Source organism: Nicotiana sylvestris, chromosome 6 (assembly GCF_000393655.2).
Source record: "Nicotiana sylvestris chromosome 6, ASM39365v2, whole genome shotgun sequence".
In the NCBI taxonomy this organism is placed as follows: Eukaryota; Viridiplantae; Streptophyta; class Magnoliopsida; order Solanales; family Solanaceae; genus Nicotiana; species Nicotiana sylvestris.
Window position 1 is genome coordinate 113,127,248 of NC_091062.1, and position 12,456 is coordinate 113,139,703.

Sequence of the window (12,456 nt, forward strand, 5' to 3'; positions counted from 1 at the left end):
ACCCAACAGAGCTAACGGAATTGATGAAATTCCATTCCGGAGTCGTTTTTACGCAGTTCCGACTACAGTCCAAATTCTAAGACATAAGCTATCATTTAGGACTAAGTGTCCTGAAATACTTCAAAACTCAAAACGAATCTTCCCGACAAGTTACAATAGTAGAAAAGATACGGAAAAAGCAGTTAATGGGGGGATTGGGGCTCTAACTCTCAAAATGATCGTCCGGGTCGTTACATCCTCCCCTCTTAAAAGAATCGTTCATCCTCGAACGAGAATAGAGACATACCTAAAGTGGTGAAAAAATGAGGATAATGGCTGCGCATATCCTTCTCGATATCCCAAGTCGCCTCCTCGGCCGGCTGACCCCGTCACTGAACCTTTACAGATGCAATGTTCTTTGACCTCAGCTTTCAAACCTGCCTGTCCACAAAAGCCACTGGCTCCTCAACATAGGATAGATCCTTGTCCAACTGGACTGAACTAAAATCAAACACGTGAGATAGATCACCGCAATATCTTCGGAGCATCGAAACATGAAATACCGGATGAACTCCTGCTAGGATGGGAGGTAAGGCAAGCTCATAAGCAACCTCCCCAACAAGCCACAATACCTCAAAATGACTAATAAACCTTGGGATCACCTTGCCCTTTTTTCCAAACCTCATAACGCCTTTCATAGGCAAAACCCAGAGCAAGACCCGCTCTCCGACCATGAATGCCACATCGCGAACCATACGGTTTGCATAACTCTTCTGTCTGGACTAGGGTGTGCGAAGTCTATCCTGAATCACCTTAACCTTCTACATGGCATCCTGTACGTAATAATTTGGCCTCGCCCCGCTCGAACCAACCCACCGGGGACCGACACCGCCTACCATACAGAGCCTCATACGGTGCCATTTGAATGCTGGACTGATAACTGTTGTTGTAGGCAAACTCCGCAAGGGGCAAGAATTGATCCCAAGAACCCCCAAAATCCATCACACACGCACGAAGCATATCCTCAAAAATATGAATAGTACACTCAGATTGCCCGTCCGTCTGAGGGTGAAATGTTATGCTCAACTCCACCCGAGTACCCAACTCATGTTGTACGGCTCTCCAAAATTGTGATGTAAACTGCGTATCCCGGTCAGAGATGATAGATACCGGCACGCCATGAAGTCTGACAATCACACGGATATAAACTTGGGCCAACTGCTCGGAAGAATAGGTAGTCATCACAAGAAGGAAATGAGCTGACTTGGTCAGTCTATCCACAATCACCCAAACTGCATCAAACTTCCGCTGAGTCCGTGGGAGTCCAACAACGAAATCCATAGTGATCAGATCTCATTTCCACTCCGAAATCTCTAACTTCTGAAGCAATCCACCCAGTCGCTGATGCTCATACTTCACCTGCTTGCAATTTAGACATCGATCTACATACTCCACTATGTCTTTCTTCATTCTATGCCACCAATAATGCTACCTCAAGTCCTGATACATCTTCGCGGCACCCAGATGAATAGAGTACTACGAGCTATGAGCCTCCTAAAGGATCAACTCACGCAAAATGTCTACATTAGGCACATATAGTCTGCCCTGCATTCTCAATGCACCATCATCCCCAATAGTGACCTCCTTGGCATCACCGAACTAGACTGTGTCCTTAAGGACAAACAGACTAGGGTCATCATAGTGACGCTCCCTGATATAATCATAAAGAGAAGACTGAGAGACCACACAAGCCAATACTCGACTAGGCTCAGAAATATCCAATCTCACAAACTAGATTGCTAAGGATTGAACACCAATGCCATGGGCCTCTCTGCTGCTGGTAGATAAGCTAAACTCCCCAAACTCTCTTCCCAACGACTCAAAGCAACGACCACCACATTGGCCTTCCCCGGGTGGTACAAAATGGTGATATCATAATCCTTAAGCAGCTCTAACCACCTCCTCTGATGCAAGTTAAGATCATTTTGCTTGAACGGATGATGATAACTCTGGTGATTAGTGTAGATCTCACAAGGGACACCGTATAAATAGTGCCTCTAAATCTTCAAGGCATGCACAATAGCATCTAACTCAAGGTCGTGGACATGATAGTTTTTTTCATACACCTTCAGCTGTCTGGATGCGTAGGCAATCACCCTATGGTCCTGTATCAACACAGCACCAAGGCCAACTCGTGATGCATCACAATAAATTGTATAAGACCCCGAACCTGAAGGCAATACTAATACTGGGGTTGTAGTCAAAGCTGTCTTGAGCTTTTGAAAGCTATCCTCACTATTCCGTCCACCTAAATGGAGAACCCTTTTGGGTCAGCCTGGTCATGGGTGCTGCAATAGATCAAAATCCCTCAACAAATTGATGGTACTACCCCGCCAAACCAAGGAATCTCCGGATCTCCGTAGCTGAGGATGGTCTGGGCCAACTTTGTACTGCTTCCACTTTCTTCGGATCAACCTTGTTCCCTTCACTCAATACCACATGACCCAAGAATGATTTGGAATCTAACTAGAACTCACATTTTGAGAACTTTGCATATAATTTCTTTTCTCTCAAGGTCTGAATCACAGTCCTCAGATGCTATTCATGATCTTCCCAACTCCAGGAATATACCAGAATGTCATCAATAAAGACAATGACAAACGAGTCTAGATAAGGCCAGAATACACTATGCATCAAATGCATAAATATTGCTGGGGCCATTGGTCAGCCCAAATGATATAACAAGGAACTCGTAATGGCCATATCGAGTCCTGAAAGCAGTCTTCGGAATGTCTAGCTCCCGAATCTTCAACTGATGATAACCTGAATGCAAGTCAATCTTGGAAAATGCTCGGGCACCTTGTAAATGGTCAAATAGGTCATCAATACGAGGCAAAGGATATCGGTTCTTCACTGTAACTTTGTTCAACTAGCGATAATCAATGCATATATACATAGAACTATCTTTTTTCTTCACAAACAAGACAGGAGCACCCCAAGGTGATACACTGGTCCGAATGAAGCCCTTATCAAAAAATTCTTGCAACTGTTTCTTTAACTCCTTCAACTTAAGAGGGGCCACATGATAAGGAGGAATAAAGATGGACTGAGTACCCGACAACAAATTAATGCCAAAATCAATGTCTTTATCGGGAGGCATGCCTGGAAGATCAGCTGGAAACACATATGGGAAGTCTCTCACTACTGGGACTGAATTAATTGTAGGGGTATCAATACTGACATCTCTCACATGGGCTAGATACGCGTCACACCCTTTCTCAACCATTTGTTGAGGTTTAAGAAATGAAATAACCCTGTTGGAAGTGTAATCTTAGGTACTCCTCAACTCTAATAATGGTAAACCTGGCATAGCCAGCATAACGGTCTTTGTGTGACAATCAAAAATAGTATAATGGGGCGACAACAAGTCCATGCCCAAGATAACATCAAAATCTACCATACTGATAAATAACAAATCTGCTATGGTCTCAAAACTACTAAGAGTAATCAAACACGACCGATACATGTGGTCCACAACAAGAGAATGTCCCACAAAAGTAGAAACATAAATAGGGGAACTCAAAGAATCCTGAGATATGCCCAAATGCGAGGCAAAATAAGATGACATATAAGAATAAGTGAAGCCTAGATCGAATAGAACTGATGCATCTCTATGACAGACTGGAACAATACTTGTAATGATAGAATCGAAAGCAACAACCTCTATACGAGCAGGAAGTGCATAGTATCTAGCCTGGCCTCCCCCTCTAGGGCAACCTCTACCACCCCAACCTCCACCTCGGGCTGGCTGAGTAGGTGGGGTGGCAGGTGGTGCTGTAATCATAGCCTGAGGACCTGGTAGAGCACGCTGTGGATGAGAAGTCTATGAAGGTGCATCCCTCCTAAGGCTGGGGCAATCCCTCACCATATGGCGAGTGCCGCCACACTCAATACAAACTTTGGGAGGATGTGGCAGCTATGAGTGGATCGAGCCAGGTCTGTTAGACTGACCAGTGATAGCACCCCGTGCAGAAGGCACACTAGATACTAGAGGTGCATAATAAGGCTCATGAGGTCTAGGAGGAGCTGGAATACCACTGGCTGCTGGAAGAGCTGAATAAATGGGGCGACTTACATAACCCCTACCATGATGAACCACAGTTGGGGCACGGGCACCAGAATAATGGCTCAACTCTTGAGACCTCTTGGCCTCCCTCTAATCCATATCCCGAGCAAGCATGCCCTCTTCTATCCTAGAAATAATCACCACATGATGATACGCGATATCCATCTCTAACTCCTAGGCCATGCTAGTCCTGATGTTGGGAATGAGCCCCTCAATAAATCGGCAAACCCTCTCTCGAACTATAGAAACCAAAACCGGTGCATGTCTATCCAAGTCATTGAAACCGACTGCATACTCTGAAACAATCATGCTACCCTGACGTAATTGCTCAAACTCCACGCTCCAAGCGTCCCTGAGGCTCTGAGGGACATACTCTCTCAAAAACATGCTAGAGAATGGAGTCCATGTAAGGGAAGCTTCATCAACTGGACTGTCCAACTCATAAGTAAGCCACCACTGATAGGCTACTCCTCGAAGCTGAAAGGCATTGAAAGAAACCCCACTCGACTCTACTATGCCCATAGCATGGAGGATACGATGGCACTCCTCAACAAATCCCTGAGCATCCTCTGATTCTAGACCACTAAATGTAGGAGGGACGTATTTCTTGTACCTCTCAAGCTTTTGCTGCTCCTCCTCTGAAGCTATAGCCCTACCCTCAGGCTGAACTGGGGCTACGTGCGGTACTGGTATAACCTCTGGGATCTGATCAACCTGAACCCGATGCTCTGGAGTGCGGGTGGCAGAAGACTGTGCTTCTCCCCCGGCCTGAGATGTGGCTGCAGCAAGGGGAATCAACCCTGTATGAGCTAGAGTTTTGTGCATGCTCATGAACTATGAAAGGGTCTCTTAGAGAGCTGGAGTAGTAGTAGTAGTAGTAGTAGTAGGCGTATCAGGTGCCTTTGCTTCGACTGGAGCTACTGGTGAATCCTCTACAGTAGCTCGCGTGGGTGATCTGGCTACACCACGTGCACGTCCTCGACATCTACACCGGCCCCGGCCTTGGGCAACTCCAGTAGGGGGCACGGGTGCCTAGTCATCTCCGGTAGCATGTATCCTCACCATATGTGAGAGAATAGAAGACAAAAGTTTAGAATTTTGAAGTCAATAATCTCGCAATCAAATGAAGTCAAAATTTTCCAATAGTTCCATAGCCTCCCAATGATAGGTACAGATGTCTCCGTACTGATCCGCGAGACAAATAAAATGGCTTGTGACTAATGACTCCTATGAACCTAGAGCTCTGATACTAACTTGTCATGACCCAAGTTCTCCCTCTGTGAGCTACCGGGATGACACCTAGTCTCTACGACTAAGTAAGCCTAATACTACGAAAATGAAATAGAAACACAAAGATAACATCTAATGAATATAGTTAATAAGCAGAAACGATGCTGCTCGGCATATACAATAATCAATTTTCCCAAAACCCAGAATGTCGCAATGTCACAAGCTTCTAAGAGTTTCTAACTTCTCTATACATTATGTCCGAAGAAAACAAGGGGAAATCAATATAGGGGGAAATCAATATAAGGGGATAGAAGGGGACTCCGAGATCTAAATGTACCTTGAAGTCTCCTAAAACAGCAACCACACAATTAGACTCGAGGCTGATAGCTAGTACCTGGATTTGCACACGAAAAAATATGCAGGAAAGGGCATGAGTACACTACAACTGTTCCCAGTAAGTGCCAAGCCTAACCTCGATCAAGTAGTTACGAGATCAAGTCAAGGCCCTACTTGTTTGAATATAATAAAATTTAATAGAAAGAAACATCGTAGTAAAGAAATAAGTATTGAAATTTAACCAGGAAATAAGCATAGAAGAACAACAACTCAGAAACACAATGGTAACAATAGGGAATCTCCCAGGATACCGTCCCATATTTCCAAACGTAAATGTATACGGGAATCTCCTAGAATACCGTTCTGTAGCCCCAAAGTAATTATGCAGTGCTGGGGAATCTTTCGAAATACCGTTCTGTAGTCCCTAAGGTAAATATGCAGCTCAACCAATGTAAACAACAGTTAGAGCAAGAAAATCTACATTTTTTACTAAGTCCAATTCAAAGGAAAAGCAAGAAATTTCACTAAACATACTCCACATAGTTCAAATAGGCAGTTAAAACATATAGGCATGCTTTTATAATCTAAACAGGATAGTACATATGCTAGTGTAGTTCAAACAAGGAGAAAAACAGGTTATGACTCAGTGAAAAACGGAGTTTTACCACAAATAACCCGTGTACGTACTCGTCACCTCACGTACACGACGCTCATATATCAAACAATACCAAATCCAAAGGGGAGTTCCCCCACATAAGGTTAGACAAGCAACTTACATCGAACCAAGCTCAATTAAATCCGAAACAATGCCCTTTCCGCGAATATACGGATTCGGATGGCCCAAATTTAGACAAATTAATTACATAACGTAAATATAACTACAAGCAACTAATTTAGCTAATGAAGTTAAAGCTAAGGCAAGGAAATAGAAAAACGCCCAAAACGCCTCCCCGGACCCATGTCTCGGAATCGGGTAAAAGTCTCAAATTATGAACATTCATTCACTCACGAGTCTAACCATACCAAATTCACTCAAATCTGATACCAAATCTCGATCAAAACCCCAAAAGTCGGCCTAAGAGCTTTTCTCAATTTTTTGAATTTTCCACCCCAAATCCAAAATTAAATGATAAAATCAAGCATAGATTAGTGGGATATAACCATAAAGGAGTTAGGAATCATTACCCACAAACTTCCTCTGAAAATATCTCCAAATTTCGCCTTCTACCGAGCTCTCAATCAAATTTTGTGTTATGAACTCAAACCCTCATTTTTTGAACTTTAAATCTCCCCAGGTACGCCCTTCTTCGCGAACGCGATGAACAATCTTCCACTGGACCAAAATTCCTCCTTCGTGAATGTGTACCTTTCACTGACGGACTCTTCGCGAACGTGGGAACCTCTTCGCGAACACGTAGGCTTAATGTCGGAAGCTACCTCTGCCACGTTCCTCTACACGAATGCGAGGACTATATCGTGAACGCGTAGGCTTAAGGTCCCACACCTTCGCGAACGCGGGAAAAACATCACGAATATGAAGAACAACTTAGCTGCCTTTCCCAGATGCTTTACGCGATAGCGACACCCCTCTCACGGACGCGATGAAGGATTTTTCTGCAATAAAACACCAGAAATCTGCCACTTCTCTAAGTCCCAAAATGACCCGTTGAGCATCTGAAATACACCCGAGGCCCCTGGAACCTCAACCAAACATACCAAACAATCCTAAAACACCATACAAACTTAGTCAAGCCCTCAAATCACATCAAACAACGCTAAAATCACGAACCACCATCCAATCTAAACTTTAAGAACTTGAAACTTCCAAATCCGATAACCGATGTCGAAACTACCAAACCACATCCGATTGACCCCAAATTTTACACACAAGTCATAATTCACACTACAGACCTATTCCAACTTCCGGAATCAGATTCTGACCCTGATATAAAAAATACCACTACCGGCCTAAAACTCCAAAAATTCGATTTTCGTCATTTCAAGCCTAATTGAGCTACAGACCTCCAAAACACAATCTGCACATGCCCCTATGCCCAAAATCATCCAACGGAGCTAACGGAATCGACAGTATTCTATTTTGGAGCCATCTTAATACTGTTCTGACTCCGGTTCAAATTCTAAGGCTTAAGCTCTCATTTAGGGACTAAGTGTCCCAAAATACTTCGAAACTCAAAACGAATCTTTCCGGTAAGTCACAATAGTAGAAAAAGATACAAGAAAAGCAGTTAATGGGGAATCGGAGCTCTAACTCTCAAAACAACCAGCCGAGTCGTTACATATTTCAATCTGGGCGCTTACTCCAAATGATATTTTCTCTATCAAATCTGCCTATAGGCTAATTTCCTATTAATCATCCAATAACTATAAGTTCCATTGGATTTGGAAACTAAATATGCTTCATAAAATCAGATTCCTTCTCTGGAAAAGCTCCCATAATCGACTTCCCACTAAGCATTACCTCCACTATATTGACATTGACATAGACATTACCTATTTAATTTGTAAAGGAGAAGAGAAGACTATTACTCACTTTTTTTTGAATGCCCAATAGCCATAAACTTTTGGAATGACGTGCATCCAAACTTTCTACCATTAGATCTCTACTCCGAACACTTCTTACTTTACTCAAAGAAGCTAACATTAATACTGATCATCTGAGTATTCCATGGCAGGTCTTCTTCCCATTTTCTATTTGGTATCTTTGGATTAATAGAAACAGTAACTCTTTTAACAATCTCTGCAACCAACTTCCCTTAAATACTATAGTTATGTGTTGCATGGAATATAAATATTGTACCAACTCTTCACGTTACACTTCCCCCCGCACTTCATCCATCACAATCAAATGGCATTCTCCCACTACAACATCTATCAAACTTAACATTGATGGTTTTTAAAGATAAGATAAGAAAGGAGGTATTAGTGGAGTCTTTCAAAACCTTCATGGGGATTGAGTTCTGGGCTTCTATAACACATCTCATGGCTACACTCCTACTTACATGGCCTTTAGAACTGGTTTACAATTAGCTTATGAAAAGAATTTCCAGAGTTTGGAAATTAAAATTGATGCTACGGGTGTCATCCGCTTACTTGGCCAAAACAATTGCTCCCTCTATACTCACTTGGTTAATGAGTGCAGAGGATTGCCGAAGAGATTCGGGAATCCGCCGATCCGGCATAATTTTAGGGAAGGAAACAAAGTTGCTCAATTTTTCGCTACTGGAGAATCCAAGCAAGCAAGCAGCAGCCCAATATCAACTTGGAATTACCCAACTGTCGGCTTTTTGAAGCTCCTCCATGAAGGAAAAAATGGATCAACTAGTTCTAGACTTGTAACTATTAATGTTCTTAATAGCTTGGCTGAGCTTGAAAATCCTTTTATTAATTGTAATCCTAGCATCAACAGCCCTATGGGCGAAATTGCAAGGGATCCCAACGGGACTATGTCCATATGTAATCATATTAGCTAATGAATGAAAACCCTTTCCTTCTACCAAACAAAAGGAGTAGAAATATACTCCAAGACAAAATGTTTAGAGTAATGGGAAGTAGGGGTGTTCATGGTTTGGTTTGGGTCGGTTTTTCTCGAAAAAGAAACCAAATCAAGTCAATCAATTTTTCAAATATTGGAACAAAACTAAACCAATTAAGTCTATTTTTTTTTTCGATTTGGTTTTTGTCGGTTTTTTAGGTTTTTCGATTATTTATCAGATTTTTTCTTAAATATGATACATACACTATCAAGCGGATATTCCGGCGACTATTTTCAACATAACACTATCAAATCAATTGCTCTTTGAGAAATCTATCATTTACCAAGATATATTGATGATAATTGAATCAAATAGTGATGAATAATTTAAGTACTCAATAAAAAATCCATTATTTTTAACATGAAATAAATTTTTTTTGTACATAGCAAAAGAAAACTACCAAACTAGAATGTAAAGGCAAAGAATTAGATCATTAAATAGCAAAAAACTAGACTAAAAATATAAATGACTAATATGTACCATAAAATTTTAGAAATTTTATATATATATATATATAGGTATAATAATAAATTTAAATAGCTACTTTTATAGTCGGTTTGGTTCGGTTTTTTCGGTTATTTCTTGATTAAAACCAAAACCAAACCAAATCTAATAGTCGGTTAGGTTCAGTTTTCGGTTTAATTCGATTTTTCGGATTTTGATGAACATCCCTAATGGGAAGAACAATACTTACTAACAGTTTTGAAATTAATTTAAATCTGAAAAAAAAGATTCATTTGACCACCACAAAATGGATTAAACTTTAAAAAAATACAATGTAAATAAATAAGTTGTATGTTCTTATTATATCTATAAGTATGACTCTATTTTTCAACGGTAGGATTTTGAACATTGAAAGGGTGCAGGGTCGGTAGTTGAACCTGAAGTTTCTACATAAAAATAATTTACTTTTTCATGGTCGGAGAAAATATATAAATTTATCTTTTATATTAAACAAGGCTTCTTTAATGGTTCTTATATTCTTTATCGGTGTATATGACTATTAAAGAACCTAAAGAATAGTTTAGTGACTTTTTGTTCCAAAAATAAAAATAAAAAATAAATTTATTAGGTGAATTCCTCAAGTTGCATGATCATTTGGGAATCTTAACTCTATTTTGTAGATGATAAAGCCTACGGCCTACGATAGCGATTTTTATGTCTGATGTGATAAAGACACAAAGCATTTCATTTAATTACGAGGAGGGGAAAAAAATACACAAAGATAGAATGAGCTACGACGAAAAGGATATAAAAGAAGGAACTGAAGTTTACACACATACGAACTAGAAACAAATATAAAAGAAAACCAAAGGAGAAATAACAAATAGTAGGGATAAAAAGACACCCTCTTTATATACAATTTTGCATAGCTCATTTTGCATTCAATTTTAGGCCCTTTATTCATCAATTGGACAATAAGAAGTCTTAGGCATTGCTCCTGAAGGAACCGAGAGCTTTGACGGCACCAGCTCGGAGGATATACTGGTGGTAGGCGGCGGCAGCAAAGGCTCCGATAAATGGACCAACCCAGAAAATCCAGTGCTCATTCCATGCCTTGTCCTGGTTGTAAATCACGGCTGCTCCAAAACTCCTAGCCGGATTGATACCGGTTCCGGTGATTGGAATGGTGGCTAAGTGTACCATGAATACTGCGAATCCAATTGGAAGTGGAGCCAATACCTTCACATTCAAATTAAAAACAAGATTAAATCATCTCTAATTAGTCTTGTTTTTAGTCACAATAATTATGAGGAAAAAAAAAAAGACATTCCACCTAGAGGAGAAAACTTAAATTGTGATATATATATTTTTTTTAAAAATAGTGCTATATTATGTACAATCACCAACTGAAACAACCAAAAAGTACTTAAACGCAGACTTGCTAGGCAAATTAAATACTCCCCCGTTTCAATTTATATGAACCTATATTTTCTTTTTAGTCCGTTTCAAAAGAAAATTCTTTATAAATATGGAAACTTAAACTTGCAATTTACTTTCAATAAGAAGTTTTAAAACCACACAAATATTATGTTATATATTAGAACAAAATTTCAAAAAATTTATAGCCGCACAAATATTATAGTTTGTTTATTATCAATTGAACTTGGTATCCAGCCAAGTTCCTATAAATTCAAACATTGGGAGTAGTTAAAGTTAAACTCTAGTACAAGTAATTGCATTTGATGGAATACTTACGGGAACATGGGAGTCTCTGGCGCTTCTTTTGGGGTCAGTGGCAGAGAAGACAACATAGACCAAAACAAAGGTACCAATGATCTCAGCAGCAAGACCAACACCCTTTGTATGGCCAGGAGCCATCTCATTAGCACCACCACCATATCTGTCGTAGCGCTCTGAAAAGCCTTCACAAAACCCACACCACATATTGCACCCAAGCACTGTGCTACCATATACACCAAGGCCCTGATTAGTGACACTTTCCTTGCCAAGAACAGCCCAAATGTCACTGCCGGGTTAATGTGTCCTCCTGCATTATTCACATATTAATTTATCAGTACAATAATAAACAATTATGCAAAGCAAGGATGGGACAATCTTTACTATAAATAGACGAGAAATAATAAAGAAAAGTTTCAGCTTGAAAAAACCCACTTACCAGAGATACCGGCAGTGCAGTAAACAAGAACAAAGATCATGCCACCAAAGGCCCAAGCAATACCAAGGATGCCAACGCCGCCACAGACGTCGCCATTAGCATCAACGTCCGATTGGTGCTTGTATCCAATGACAGTGAATACAGTTACATACAGAAATAACAAAGTGGCTATAAACTCAGCAATAGCAGCTCTGTAAAAGGACCATTGTTTCAGCTCCTCAAAATCAATCAAGGGCGCTGGTGGTGGGTCCGTGTAGTCCTTTGCTGAAAACTCTGTTGCTGCTTCTACGTCTTTTCCCATCACTAACTATATATTCGACACTCTGTTGCTGCTCTGTTTTTTGGCGTGATGAGAAGTGAGAGGTGAGGGGCAGGTATTTATATTAGAATCAAAGGAGGGCTGCACCATCAACATAATACCGCTATAGGGGATCGGGAAATGATATGTTTATATTGTTTCTTATCACTTCCCTCTAAGAAATGCGGAGACTATCTGTGTGTGGTGAAAACCGGGGAACCGATTCACCCCCCACCCCCACGTAATGCTTCGGAGAGTAACCCCGGAAGCACAGGATCTCGAGTCGGTCGCTTCCCTCGAAACCTGTCGATGC

The 12,456-nt window shown here is 40.8% G+C and overlaps 1 protein-coding gene and 1 pseudogene across 1 annotated transcript; both read right to left on the minus strand.

The window, feature by feature from the left end:
- Positions 1 to 3,310: 3,310 nt before the first annotated feature.
- On the minus strand, positions 3,311 to 4,930 carry LOC138871120 (uncharacterized). Its single transcript, XM_070148976.1, has 3 exons — positions 4,334 to 4,930; positions 3,991 to 4,195; positions 3,311 to 3,834 (listed from the first exon to the last, which is right to left on the minus strand). Exons 1-3 carry the CDS (start codon positions 4,928 to 4,930, stop codon positions 3,311 to 3,313), a joined length of 1,326 nt encoding a protein of 441 aa, XP_070005077.1.
- Positions 4,931 to 10,563: 5,633 nt separating this feature from the next.
- LOC104241684 (probable aquaporin PIP2-1) lies at positions 10,564 to 12,171 on the minus strand (annotated as a pseudogene).
- Between the last annotated feature and the right edge of the window lie 285 nt (positions 12,172 to 12,456).

Excerpts from the sequence above, each read along its gene's own strand:
- LOC138871120 (XM_070148976.1), bottom strand. The coding sequence starts at position 4,930 with ATGCACAAAACTCTAGCTCATACAGGGTTGATTCCCCTTGCTGCAGCC. Across the intron at positions 4,196-4,333 it reads TTTCTATAGTTCGAGAGAGG|AGGGAGGCCAAGAGGTCTCA; the intron begins GTTTGCCGATTT and ends GATATGGATTAG. Across the intron at positions 3,835-3,990 it reads TGCACGGGGTGCTATCACTG|GTCCTCAGGCTATGATTACA; the intron begins GTCAGTCTAACA and ends GTGCTCTACCAG.